We start from the raw sequence: 14,149 nt of genomic DNA, 5'->3' as shown, positions 1-14,149 counted from the left end.
ATCTAATCGTCCCTCCTGTGCGTTGGTAGAACTCATTAACACTTACACGAATGTCTGGTATTGAGATTTTAAAAGCCTTAAAACTTCTGGGACATAAACTCCTAAGCACAATTGCGCAGTCTGGCCGAGCGCTGCAGCCTGGGTCGGACTCGCCGCTGTCATTAGTGCAGCTACGTCCAACAGTGTCGCTGGGAGGAAGCGTCATCTTTTGACAGGAAGTAGGCAGATGGGCGTCAGCTCATCCGGGAACATCACTGTGTCCCCTCCTTAGACGAGGCTGTTCCTTGCATCTTTTTTTAATCAGACGCCATCATTGCACCTTGTTTACATCTTTGCCTTTAAACTTCTTTAAACGCGCTCCCTCCTCCCAGGAACAAACGCTGTTGCGTAATCTGGGAAAAAAAATAAACTTTAAAAAAGCCTGGCTAATGTTAGTCGTAAGATCTTCTCTCCCCTCTGAATCAAGTGGAAAAGGCTGAAGCAAGTAATAAATGTCAAAATGCAACTTTTGTATCACATCTCCAGACTCTACAAAAGATGAAGTCTGCTGCAGAGGCCACCGAACTCCTGTCAAAGTGTGAACAAGGTGCTAAACTAGCAGTTTTCATTAGGATCCATCCTCACGAGGGCAGACGGTGTTGATGGAAATCATGTTAGCTTCATATTTTATAGTTCGCCAGGCTTGTACGTGAATCTGTGAAGTGCGTTGTCCGTCATTGGTCTGCAGATGCTGATTTCTGTCATTGCTGCCAACAGAAGTGAATCTTTGTCTTGATGGTTGGGGGTTTGATGCCAGAGCCAGAACACCACCACACACCACCTTTTCTACCTTCATGCTGTGAAACTAAAGACAAACACAACCCAACCCAAAATACAGAGAATGCAAAATGGAGTGGAATGTAAAGAAACTCTGGGAGCAATTCCAGAAACAGACGCCAACCCTCAGAGCGATGAGCTGACTGATGTTGGGCCTGGTGTGGTGATGAATTACGCAGCAGATTAGCGTGTCCTCCGGAGCTTCAGCACTAGCAATATCAGGCTACATAACGTTGACCCGCACCATTAACAGATGAAGGAGGTTGTTCCTGACACTTACTCAGCCATCTTATCCAAATGTTGCTCGTTTCTCTCTCCAGTTTTGAAGCCATTCGTCCCTTTGCTGATGCGTTAATACCAGCCTTTCCGAATCCTTACCAACTGCCTGCGGGTTTCAAATGCCTTGCTCATCTGTGTGTCGGGCTGGGAAATCAACCTGTCAGCTTTTTGGAGGTTCTGCTGACAGGAAACTGAACACAATCACATCTGCCCGAGGCTTTTGTCTCCTGGTTTGATTATTGTGAAGAGATGGTGCTTGTGTCCTCCAACTCTGGTGATGCATTCAGGTGCTGCTGGGACAGACTTATCTTCAGGTCCTTCGCTCGAACCCATCAGCAGACACCTCTTACCACCTGATTCAAGGCCTCAGTGCTGACTGAAGGTAAAGGAGGGAAGTCTAACATCCAGGGATGCAAACATGACCATTTAGGGAAGTTTGGAGTGAAAACCAGAGCAGGAATTAACATTAGAGTCATTAATCATTTCATTCAGCAGCAGGTTGATAGTTCTAAAAGCAACCTTTGCTCATATTTCCCCCTGAATTATGATTAAAACATCTACCACCAGGTCTCTTCAAAGCTCCTAAATGTGCTGGGATTGCTTTAGCCAGACTTTGTGTATCTTTGATGGGCATCTGCTGCCGTCAGCCGGTCCCACGCAAGCTAATCTCCTTCAAAGGGGGTCCTTGATTTGGCTTGAGGAAGCCCCGGTGGATCACACTATCTCGCTGCTAATGAACCAGGGTCGGGCACAGCCGGTCGCTGATCTGTTGCTCTGGAGTTTTCAGTGTCGGGTATCCAACATGTGCGTCCATGATTGTGTCTTGATAAATATGATTTTTGAATAACAGGCTAAACTCTAATATACATATATATATATATATATGAAAAATATCTGATTTATATTGGTGCCATGTCGGTCGAATGCCATCTCATAACATGTATTTTCAGATATATAGGGCAGAAAATCCATGTAACGATTCCATATTGACATGTCTTTCCCTAAACATGTGCAGTGAAAATGAATAAAAGACATCTATAAGCGGAGGATTCCTCGTCATTTTTAAGGTTGTGGAAACCCTTTTAGTAATGTGTGAATGTTGATATCTGTAGCTGGAGTTAAAGAGCATAATTAAGGTTTTTACACAGGTGGGAAGATTAAAGGAAGAGCCTGTAACCAACATTAAAAACACAGCTGAAGGTTTGAACTCATTTACAATGAATCGTTGCTTTAAATACCTAAATGGTTACAATGATTTGGTTCATATTTAAGGTTCAGTTTGACCTTTGATTAAACAGGCAGAAAAGGGATCATATGGCCAAAGATATTTTAAAAAGAGGTCTTGTGAAAGGTTAAAAGCGACACCTTTGGCTCTCACTTCAACCATTGGCTGGTTAGGTTTTAGTGTTTTTGACAGGAAGTGCTTAAAAATAGTTCAGCAATTAAGGCTACACCACCTCTGACAAAATCAGACGCTCCAAACGTCAGTCCTGGGGGGGTGAACGTTAGAATTAAGGGTCAGAAAGGGATTGAAAACAGTTGCCAAGGCAACAGTCAATAGAGCATGTTGCTGGAGTTAATCCAGCCAAATGTGCTTGAAGATACAGGAAAAACTTCTTGCTTGGTCGTCATCCCTCACCTGCTGCTTCTCACCTGTGTCATTACCTAATGTGCCTCCTCCTGCTGCTAATCACCTCTGGTCTGTTTGAGATGCTCCTCCCTGCAGGGCTCAGATGAGTGCAGCTGGGGTGGTTCACTATTTACGGTAAGCTCCTCTTTTGTTTGTTCTCTTCTGGGTATTAGTTGGTTTCATTTATTCTGTTTTGAGTTTTGACCAGTTGCAACAGCCGTCTGTCACAAACAGCCGCACGGCAGCTTAGGTGTGACACCTGAATGAGTGTGAAAATAGGTCAACGAGCTCCTGACAGTGAGGCAACATCAGTGAAGAGACAATAATCATCTCTTTCCACTCATGAAACCTGGTGTGTTGAACACCACCGCTGAGAAGAAGTTAGCTTCACTCACTTCCTGTTTTAGATCCATCTCATAGTCTGATGATGACAGGACGGCTCCATAACTCTTTTCAAGTCCTCTGACCAGGCTTTCCTCCCAACGTGGACTTAAAAACCCACATTCCAAACCTTTTGGTGCTAACAAAGTAACCCCCAGCACATCTGACATCTAAACTGCCCTGTAAATCCAGACTGAGCCAACCAGCTAACGAGTCTTTGTCAGAGTCGTAGACCAGCTAGAATAAAAACAGACCCAGTTTAAGATGAGCCGCCCTTATGAACCGTCCTTATCTCACCGTTTGCTGAATGTGTTCCAGCAGGAGCCTCATTTCAGGTCTGTTGTTTCCTTTAGCATCACAACAAGAAGCGCGTTTGTTAGAAACCCTCATTAGTCTTTATCACATCCTGCACGATTGTTGAATACCTCAAATCAATATTTTCATGTAGAAGGAAAAAGGAACCATTAAAAATGCATTAACTCCCCCCCCCCCCCCCCCCCCCCCCTTCCTTTTTTTAACTGGACTCGGTAAAACCATTGTTCTGCAGTTATCAGACACACACACACACACACACACACACACACACACACACGTCCCTTCTTCCAGAATCGCTACACTTCATGTTCCCTTTGCTCCTTTTTTTTAAAAAGAATTTTTCCCAACATGAAGGGATTAAAAGCGTTCCTCTCTTGTTCAGCTGTTGGCGACACTTTTCTGAAGTCCAGTTCCGAATCAGACCCGTTGCTTGAAAGTTGAATGTTAAAAAAATCACACAAACTCCTCCCTAAACTGGAACCCCATAAAATATATTCTTTCATTCCTTAATCTGCAGAACGTGACCCAGCAGGGGTCGTCCCTGGACACGTGTTTGACCTCTCTCACATTCTCTCTCTCTCTCTCTCTCTCTCTCTCACACACACACACACACACACACACACACACACACACACACACACACACACACACTCTAACTCAATCTTCTCAGGGTTGAGTCATTTCTCTATCACAACTCAAAAACAAAGCAAGGCACAATCAATCCCCTCAGCTCACCTACTGGTAAGTTTAGCCTTTCTTTAACTTTTGGTCCATTGCTTAGAAGGAAAAAGGCTCCACCCGAGGCTGCTGTTGCTGTTCAGAGAAATCTGCTGTATTGTTTGCTTCTTGATGTGTGGTGGTATAAAAATAAAAGTGAAGGTTGGCTCATAAGAAGGCAAATGAGGTCAGTTTCAGTGGAAAATGTGAGGCTGAGCGGGCAGAACCCTGAGCCGCTCCACTAAACAGTAGCTAGTATGATTATGTGGCAGGTTATGAGGACGAGTCAGCTGGGAAAAGATCAAACACTCGTGAGTGAAACACGACTTGTATACTCAGGTCTCTTATCTGCAATAATGCCACTGTCCCAGTATTTAAAACGGAGCAGTGTTTCTTTGCTGATGAATCTCTTCCATATGTGCAAACCTCAGATCAAACACTGGCTTCTTGATTTGAACGCTACGAGCAGCAGGTCATTAATTCTAAACGTGGCCACGGTTCGCTTCGCTGGGATCAGGTTGCATAATCTTTTGTCCGGTGAGAGTGAAATAAAGATGGTTCAGACAAACAGGAATATTTTGAGGCAGACACGGTCTGAGTGAGAGTGCACAGAGTGCACGGAGGCGCTGCCACTGTGGAATTTTATCTTCTTTTCATGCGCCATCAGAGGCTCTGCTCACTGTTTAAAAGCAAGAAATCGGTCAAAAACGAGTTAGCATAGAAAAGTCGGTTACAGCAACATCACAGAAACTAACACAGGATGCTACATATAAATTTTACCTCAGCCACAAACTTTATCTTTTAAATCAACTACTGGATCTTCTCAGCCAGTTAGAAATTATCTTTGATATCGTCACTGCTCTGAACTGTTGGGTAACTTTACTGTCAGTGTTGGCTAGCGGAGCTCTCGCAACATCCTGATAAACACAAGAACCCGAGTGAAGTCACCTGAAGTTAAACGGATCCCAGGACCTGATGGCTTCTCTTATAACTGTCATTCCGTCCTCTCGCTCTCACATGTTCAAATCTCATCAGAGTTAATATAGAAGCTGAGCTCCGTATAAATGTGTTTCACTTTTGGTCTGATTCACACAGATCACATACAGAGGCTTAAATGACAGAATGAAACCTGGATGAAACCAGTGTTTTAGCGCGTTAATCATAAATGCCTCCCTTTGGTTTTGACTAAATCAGTGGTGGTTTTTGAGCAATTTCTAAACTGGCTCATTTCAACACGTTTCGTGACTTCCCGTCACATCTCACACGATCATCATAACATGAAGAGTAAAAACATCCGTCCAGATCTGCAACTCTCAAACGAGCCAGTTTGAAAGTGTCAACCAACTCTGATGAAATCAACATTAAACTTCATTCAGCCAGAAGAAATGTTCCAAAACGAATGAGACGGTTCCACAGGGGGGAATCACAGGAACACATTTTTGGGATGTGGGCGAGATCAGGAACATTGAAGGAACAGGAAATTCCTGTAATCCAAAATAGAAATGTTGTGTCCCAGGAGACACATTAGAGGAATGTTCTGCTTCAACACAACCTGCAGAGTGAAAGTGGGGAAGATCTCATCAGTTTGCCAGAATCCCACCTGAGTCAACTCACGTTGGGAAACGTTTCCATTTGCTAGCATTAAAGTTCTTGACCATCATGACACTCAATTATCCCTATAGAGGAACCTCAGCTTGATCAGTTCCTCTCTTCCCTGTTTGATGACATCATGAGCACGTCCACGCTGAGGGACCGTGTGTTTTCCTGAAATAACAGAAGTAAACGTGCAGAATGTCAGGCCGAGATGGACCCGATTGCTCCTCTAGGTAGCATCAAATGATGATGAAGGAGCTGTTTGCTGCCAAGTATTGGCTCCTGAGTAAATGTCACCCTGGAACGCTGAGCTCACCAAATGATGCGGTTCAGAGAGAAAGAGGTCCGTAAATCAATGCAAGGGACAATGGGCTCCATTGACTGGCTGCAGGTCGGTCATCCAGGCAGGTGGAAGCCGGCCTTTGACCTATAGGAATGTGCTTCCAGGTGGACCATTAGAGGACTGGATAAACTCAGCAGGAGGCGTGAGGTTCTGGCCAGGATATTGTGGTCCAGAGGACAAAACAAGCATTTTCCATCTGGACCTGGAGAACCTTCACACATGATAACAGACTCTTGAAGATGCTTCACAAAGCGTCAGACACCTGTTGAAGTGTCACTTGGTCTGAACCACGTGGCCCAGTCCCAGTCCTCCCTGCATGCGCTGTTTTGTGTGCCAAGTGAACTAAAGTCAACATTCTTGTCCTGGCCAGTGTTTCCTCCATTCTTCAATTGTTGACACAAACCAAATAGTCATTGTTACCTAGCGCTGCTGCTTGGCTAATAATTAGGTCAGAGGATGATTGAATGCCTTCACACAGGTTTGTGGGTGAGAGGACGGATTGTTTCATCCCACTGAGACGGTCTTTGTTTCGTCTCTCGTGTCACCTGATGTCAGGTTAAAACCTTCCTGCTGCTACACCTGTTGAACTGGATCGGCGCTGAACATGGATGTTGTAGTCCATTGTGTCAGCCTGAAGGCTCTGACGCACAAACACACTCCTCCTCCACGCGCTTGTGTGTGATGGGGGGGGGGGGTCCAGCTGACAAACAGCACGTGGACAACAGAAGCCACGTTTTCTTTGTGTACACACCCGCCTGGTTTGTGTGGAGCTAGTTTACGACTCTATGACCGAATGATCACATTTACTGTGTTTACTGCTGAGGTAAACGTCTGCTGACGGACTGATGACGCACAGCTGGCCCGGAACAACGTGGCTGCACTAGAGCCAAAGTGTTTGTGCACATTCCTGTTGAGTGAAAACATCAGTCCAGAGATGCTAATGCTCAAACTCCTACCAGACCTGTTAATGTCAAACCAGGTAAAAGTCATGAACTCAAAAGCACAAAAGAGGAATGTGGGTTAGTATCACGCAGGTGCAGCCGGGACGAGGCGCTTTTCATGTACAGCAGGACATGTTTAAGACGACAAGGAACCGTGAATGATCGTGTTCGGTACACAACGGACCTGATTTAAAGCAGTAGGTGACTGGTTGGTACATCTCCTGAGTGGTCGTCCCAGTAGAATATGATCAAATCAATGGGCTGAAGAGACTGAAGTTGTTGCTAGGATACTTTTCTGACGCTCCGGGCGAGTGTGACCGGTATTTTTGAGTGTCTCGTTTCCCCAGCAGGTAGGTTAACTTCATGAATCATTACATGATGGGCGATCACTTAAAAACTAAACTCCAGGAACTGAGGGCACAGAAATGCTTCGAGGAGTTGTCAAATATTAACTCATCACACACGACTGCAAAAAAAGATTTTGATACACAGAAGAAATTATAATGCAAATACATTTTTAAATTAGTGCCATAATCGACCCATAAACCACTGCAGCGGAGTCTGAGCTGCAGCTGATTTCTCCCTCGCATAAATGTGTTCGAAACAGTCGATAAATATTGATCACCAAAGGTTCCGGACCGGCAGCTGGCCCTTTACAACAAGTGGGCGGGGCTACGCTAGGACAATATCATCTATGTTGATCTAATCTACCATCTATTTCCGGGACCATCTGTCTAGAGCGCGGGAGATTAGGGAGCGTAGGAGTGGTTTCATGGCTGTTGCCCTCCAGGACCAGGCGGGAAGAGGACGGCTGATTTTCTGTTGTGTTTGAGTCTTTCAGGGTTCTTATCTACCTGAAAGAGGACAAAGACGCACATTTCAATAGACGGAGTCAGTGTTTGACCATCATGGTGCAGGCTGAAATATTTAACCAAATTAATCAGAAAAGGCTAAAATTACAATTTCCTCTCTTCGCTGTCAAAGTAATGAAAATGCCACAAGTCTTCCCATCGGCATGTCAGCTCTCATGGACGTAGATTTAGTTTTTCCCTCATTTGCCCTCCCTCAAAATGAATGGGAGTTAATATTAAATGTAGCTAAACACTGTCTAATATGTCTCAAATGCTGTGGAAACGCCAGAACTAATGAGGACAACCTGCTTTATGATGTGACTAATGCTCATTCTGATGACCCTTATGTGCAGGGAGGTGTGTTTAGTAATGGATTTACTACAGTTATCAGTAACACTGTTAATCTGAAAATGTATTGTTGTGTTCAGGCTGTCACATATTACCTTAACTAAATAAGGAAATCAGACATTTTCAGATAAAACAAACTCCCCTGAACAGCAGACATAAAGTTTTATGGCTCCTTCACGTGATGATGAGCCACTGAGCAGCACTATAAACAGGAGAGGAGCTGATTCGAAAATATCCATTTGAGGCTCGAGGCAGGAAGCTGAAGCCTGAGGAAGGTGAGTGAAGAAACCACCGGGGGATTAAGGGCCTGGACCAGTACCAATCTGCTGGTTCTGTAGCGTGAGAGAGCAGCAGTGTGTGCGTGCGTGTGTGTGTGTGTGTGCGTGTGTGTGTGAGAGATGGAGACAACAGAAATGTAATGTTTGTGCTTCTCATGCATTTCCAGCAGGAAACGTCCTGTCTTTGGGTTTGCTGACACAACATTCTCATCTGTTTTAATTCTACATCAGCTCTTTTCAGCACTTTTCTTCCCTAATAAAGGTCCCACAGAATCACTGTCCATCGACCAGATTACTTGCAACTACGTTGTAATTCACGTGATTACATCATGTTGTTGATCACATTGTCAGTTGTTGTTTTAAAGGCTATTTTTTGATCGTTTGCAAGGTTCGTGGGTGACACAATGAAAACATTAATCCTTTTTTTCTGGTTTTTAGAATTGTGCCAAGATGATTTGGACATTTGTGCACTTCATTGCTCTTGCTGTTGGGGTGCTCGCATCCACGACACCATCTCCACCCTCCACCACTAAAACTGTCACCGGATTCTGCCGCGTCTTCAACTCGGGCCGCTCTGCGGACTGTCTGGGAATGCAGCTCAGCAGCGTCCCTTGGAGACAGTTTCCACCCAGTCTGGAAGACATCGATCTCTCCTACAACAGACTTCAGGTCATCAACGCCGAAGACTTCGCCCTCTTCCCTCGGCTCCGCAGCCTTAATCTGAAGTACAACAACATTTCACGCATCGACAGCGATGCCTTTAAAAACAACCCTCTGCTGGAGATCCTCGACATCTTCAACAACTCCCTCGGGGAAATTCCTGTGGCGGCTCTCAGTCCTCTCTTGAATCTCAAAAAACTCTACATGTCCAATAACCTGTACAAACGCGCAGCTCTGGCGGAGACGTTCTCCACCTTTGTCAGGCTCCAGACTCTGTCCATGGGTGGTCCTCTGGTGGAGGGTCTGAAGAAAGGGGATTTTCAGCCTCTGAGGAAGCTCCGCCTGCAGGAATTTGCCATAAAGTGTTCATCCAACCTGATGTACTACGAGGCTGGAAGTTTGGAGGTCGTCCAGACGCAGAAGTTGGGCTTCGATATGGCCATCGACCAAAGGCCGAGTGCTCTCGTCGACATGCTGCGTGACATCGCCAACAAGACATTTATCGCCATCCAGTTCCGCAACCTGTTTGAGTTCCGCTACTACACGAGAGTCCAGGACATCTTCCAGGGTCTGAAACACGTGGCCGCGTATCAGCTCATCTTTCACCGAGGGAAATTCAACGAGAACCTTCTCAGGATGGCTCTCTTGAACTTGGAAGCCATCAAACGGTTGAGATTTCAGTACATCGATTTTGCCCGTTCGCCCACATTTGTGGATAACGGGGCAGGCTCCAGCATCACCGACCTGGTTCTGGACAAACTGGACCTGTGGTGAGTGACTTTGTATTTGATGAAAATATTTAAGGTTTTCGTGCCATAACTGAGCCAAACTGTTGTTGGGTTGATGCCCATTGGGACTGCTGAGAGTAAACAGGTGACCTTGTCTTTGTAGGTATATCAGCAATCCTGATGTGCTGCGATTCGACTGGCGCTTCACCTGGTTCAACAACATCAGAAGTCTCTCTATCCAGTACGTCTACTTCAACTCGGTGCCTTGTGACTCTTGGGCGGAGATGAAGCAGGTGAAGGTCCTGGATGTGTCCAATAATCGACTGACTGACACGTACATCTTCAACCAACTGTGTAACTACAAGGGCGCCGCACCGAATCTGCGTCTCTTCAACATGAGCAACAACGAGCTGACCAGTTTGAAGGACCTGTCCTTGCTGACAAAAGAGTTCCAGCAGCTGCAAGAGCTGGATCTAAGCCGGAACAAACTGGGATCGGCCGCGGAGAGCCGCAACTGCATCTGGCAAAAAAGCATCACTCGCTTCATTGTTCACCACAATAACTTTGAGAGCAGCGCCCTCCACTGTCTGCCCACCTCAGTGGAGTTCTTGGACCTGTCCTTCTGTGACCTCGACCAGCTGGACATGAACTACTTTTCTAAAACCAGCAACCTGCAGGAGCTCCACCTGAGTGGGAATAAAATCAAGTTCATCCAATCAAAGTGGGCCAGCCCGTCGTTGCAGTCGCTCAGTCTGGACGGGAACTCGTTCGGACTCATCGGTACAGAGTCCTTCCAGGACATGCCACGCTTGTCTCACCTGAGTGCAGGGAATAATCCATATCACTGCACCTGTGAGCTTCACGCCTTTGTCCAGGAGACCATCACCGAAGGGAAGGTTAACCTGACCGACTGGCCCTGGAACTACAAGTGCTACCACCCAGAGCCGCTGCTCAACACGGTCATTTCCCAGTACCTCCCTGGTAAAGTGGCCTGTGACATCAGGCTGGTCATCGTCATCTGTGTGGCAGCCACCACATTTGTGGTCCTGATACTGGTGCTGATTTGTTACATTTTTGACCTTCCCTGGTACACCAAAGCCACCTTTCAGATCATCAGAGCCAAATACCGAGCCCACAAGGAAAAGGCGGCGGGAGAAGAGGGACCTTTTACTTATCACGCCTTCATATCCTACAGCCACTCTGATGCGGACTGGGTCAGGGATCAGCTGTTACCCTGTCTGGAGAACAACAATAACCCTTATCGCTTGTGTATCCATGAGAGGGACTTCACGCCTGGACGGTGGATCATTGATAACATCATTGAGAACATAGAGAACAGTCGAAAGGTGAACTACCAAAGGAGTTTTGGAAAATACAAGTCTGGGATATTAAACGATTTGAGAATTTTGATGAATATTGCTGCGTTCTACTAAAATGTTTTTGTTGACAGTGTCATGTCGTAGGCTGTAAAATGCACCCCTGAAAACATGCGGTTAATTTTTCTTTTTGCTGTGCTCACACAGGTCATATTCGTTCTCTCTCGCCACTTCGTTAACAGTGAGTGGTGCAACTACGAGCTGTACTTTGCCCAGCAGAGGGCGATGGGGAAGACCTTCAGTGATGTCATTCTGGTGGTGAAGGAGCCCATTGACCCCAACTCTTTACCCAGCAAATACTGCAAGTTGAAGAAGATGCTGAGCACCAAGACGTACCTGGAGTGGCCCCAGCAGGTCAACCAGCAGGCGTTCTTCTGGGCCCAGCTGAGGAGCGTGCTGGGCAGGCCGACGGCTGTCACTAGGGGGCGACAGAGCGTGAGGAGCAGAACATCCTCTGCGAGCATTTCTGTTATTGGGCCTCTCGTGGATGAAAGGAATCCAGAAATGGATGAAGACAGAGGGACAGAGCCAAACTATGAGGTGATTGAGAACAGCTTGGAGGTGTCGCATCAGAGGCAAATCCCCATGGTGGCAGTTTGAGCTTTTTAATCATCATCAGAATGTTTCATTGATGGCCTGGTCTGGTCTGGTCTGGCCTGGCCTGGTCTGGCCTGGTCTGGCCTGGCCTGGCCTGGCCTGGTCTGGCCTGGTCTGGCCTGGTCTGGTCTGGCCTGGTCTGGCCTGGCCTGGCCTGGCCTGGCCTGGCCTGGTCTGGTCTGGTCTGGTCTGGTCTGGTCTGGCCTGGTCTGGCCTGGTCTGGCCTGGTGGCAGAATGAGAGGCTTTCATTCGAAGCTTGATAGAACACACAGAACATGATCCCTCTTCTGTCATTCAAACCACGAGAGCTGAGCCGATGCTCCGATCTCCCAGACCTGGTGACGGACTGATGGGTGCTGAAAGGCCACAAGGTCAGGGACCCCGAGGAGACCTCCCTGTTTCACTCTGCACTATGCAGATGTTTGGTTTTTGATGGGGAAAGATGTAAAGTGAAGAATGTACAGTTTTCATATTTTGTTTAAATGCATCGAGCTGTTTAATTCACCCCCCATCATCCACCATCCCAAGTCTTATTTACTAGCGCCACCTGCCGGGCCGCTTATTCACAGAGGCCACGTCTGATCCGTACCTGATATGTGATGTTTGGTTGGATTTGATGCTCTGGAGATGTTGACTGACAGTTTGGATCTGTTCAGTTGGAACACAAGAATGAGGGTTCAAATATACTGCAGGCAATGACATCACATTGATTTTTTTCTATCCTTAATAAATATATAATTGCATTTTTTTTCCTGTTTTGGACTTGTGTCTTTGTACATTTGCTCAGGGGTTTCTAGCGAGGAGAGGAATGTGTTTGTCTCTGACTCTTTTCTAATTACATTCATTTGATGCCTTTTCAATTTTCATTTGAGCTTTAATGATATTGAAGAAATGTGCTCGCGCCTGCCATTAAAGCAATAGCATCCGCGCACGCGTGAAAAAATAAAAAAGAAAGAGGAATGATGTGCAAATAAACACTGAATTTAAATGAATCTCTGGTTTTACGAAGAAATTTTTATATAATCAGAATTAAAAAAAAATAGCACCTCTGAAAATGTTAATATAAATGTTGCTTCTTGGTGACATGAAGTCATCAGTTTTGTTTCATGACAGGTCGGAATTGTTTTTTTTTTTGTTTTTTTTAAAGTGACAGCATGGCGAGAAGGTCAACGGTTTCCTTCACGAAAGCACTGAACTCTAAATTGCTGCTTCTGCTGCATCTTTAGGTCGTTTTCTTGCTCCTGGAGAGCAGCTGGAGCCTCATCTGTTCACTGCCATCAGCGTGAGCATGAACAGGAAGTGAGCACAGCCGGTCTGCAGGGCGACGGCATGCAGCCTAGCAGGATATGATGAGGACACACAATAGATTTATGTTTGTTTGTTTTTTAATGATCCTGCTTCACTTGAGCTCATATTTAAAAGGTTTCATATTGTTACCGTGGAAACAGCGTATACGTTTTAGGCCAGTTGTAGTGTTTCAGAATGGCCTGTAGGTGGCAGCAGAGGGGCAGTCCTTGTATCAGTGGGTTGTTTATTTAAAAAAAAAAAACTATTAATGCTGTTAATTGTCTGTACATTATTTCCATTGTTCTCTTTTGCGTTCGTTTCCTTAATATTTTGCCTTTAATATTTTTGGACCCAAATAAAACCTAAAAATAATACGGTTTTAAGCCTCTATCTCTTGTTCAGGAGAGCCTCTACTGTTAGGTGAGGTGCTGCTGTGTCTAAATAAAAACTGCTGAATAATTTCTTAATCACCATGAGCAAAAAAATCCCTAAATATTCATGAAGACTTTAAATTGGTCGGCTGATGGTAATCAAGGAAGATTTGCTTTCCAGGGAAAGATTATTCTAAATTACCAGCCTGCATTTACATCAAAGCTGCCACTCAAACATCATCGGTGTTTAATTGCAAAAGATGCGGTTGACAAACACGAGCCACACAACCAGAAAGCAGGAGCTTAAACCAATAAACCGGGAGGAAATTCAGGAATTTATCTAAACAAATGTGAAGGCAAGTGGCTGTCTGCTGCACACAGGGATGCAAATGAATATATGAGGAATAGCAGTTGAAAATAGACAAATATGCTAAATTGAACTTTTTATGGTCGTCACTGGCTGCTATGGTGAACGTGACCTGTGTCTGAAGGCTCATTTCCATCCAACACAATATGTCGCTGTAGCTTTAGTCACCTCTGTTGACCTTATTTGACCATGAAAGGCTCCCCTGTGCTGCTGCCCCTGGCCGCTGGGGGCGCTTTTCTAAAGCTCCATATTTGGGCAGGTCAGCAGCAC

The 14,149-nt window shown here is 45.6% G+C and overlaps 1 protein-coding gene across 3 annotated transcripts; it reads left to right on the top strand.

The window, feature by feature from the left end:
• The first annotated feature begins 2,742 nt into the window (after window positions 1–2,742).
• On the top strand, window positions 2,743–13,518 carry tlr18 (toll-like receptor 18). 3 transcript variants are annotated; one of them, XM_003965816.3, is made up of 4 exons: window positions 2,743–2,860; window positions 8,931–9,922; window positions 10,044–11,226; window positions 11,404–13,518. In XM_003965816.3, exons 2-4 carry the CDS (start codon window positions 8,943–8,945, stop codon window positions 11,854–11,856), a joined length of 2,616 nt encoding a protein of 871 aa, XP_003965865.2. In that variant the 5' UTR covers window positions 2,743–2,860; window positions 8,931–8,942; the 3' UTR covers window positions 11,857–13,518. The 3 variants fall into 3 exon arrangements, with proteins under 3 accessions (XP_003965865.2, XP_011603533.2, XP_029694634.1); XM_011605231.2 differs by lacking the exon at window positions 2,743–2,860 and adding an exon at window positions 4,039–4,162; XM_029838774.1 differs by lacking the exon at window positions 2,743–2,860 and adding an exon at window positions 4,205–8,489.
• The last annotated feature ends 631 nt before the right edge of the window (window positions 13,519–14,149 follow it).

The sequence above is a fragment of the Takifugu rubripes genome, chromosome 7 (genome assembly GCF_901000725.2).
Source record: "Takifugu rubripes chromosome 7, fTakRub1.2, whole genome shotgun sequence".
Lineage (NCBI taxonomy): Eukaryota > Metazoa > Chordata > Actinopteri > Tetraodontiformes > Tetraodontidae > Takifugu > Takifugu rubripes.
The sequence above is the reverse complement of the archived record's forward strand: the minus strand, read 5'-3'. Positions and strand labels throughout refer to the sequence as shown.

Excerpts from the sequence above, each read along its gene's own strand:
- tlr18 (XM_003965816.3), top strand. The coding sequence starts at position 8,943 with ATGATTTGGACATTTGTGCACTTCATTGCTCTTGCTGTTGGGGTGCTC. Across the intron at positions 9,923-10,043 it reads CTGGACAAACTGGACCTGTG|GTATATCAGCAATCCTGATG; the intron begins GTGAGTGACTTT and ends TTGTCTTTGTAG. Across the intron at positions 11,227-11,403 it reads ACATAGAGAACAGTCGAAAG|GTCATATTCGTTCTCTCTCG; the intron begins GTGAACTACCAA and ends GTGCTCACACAG.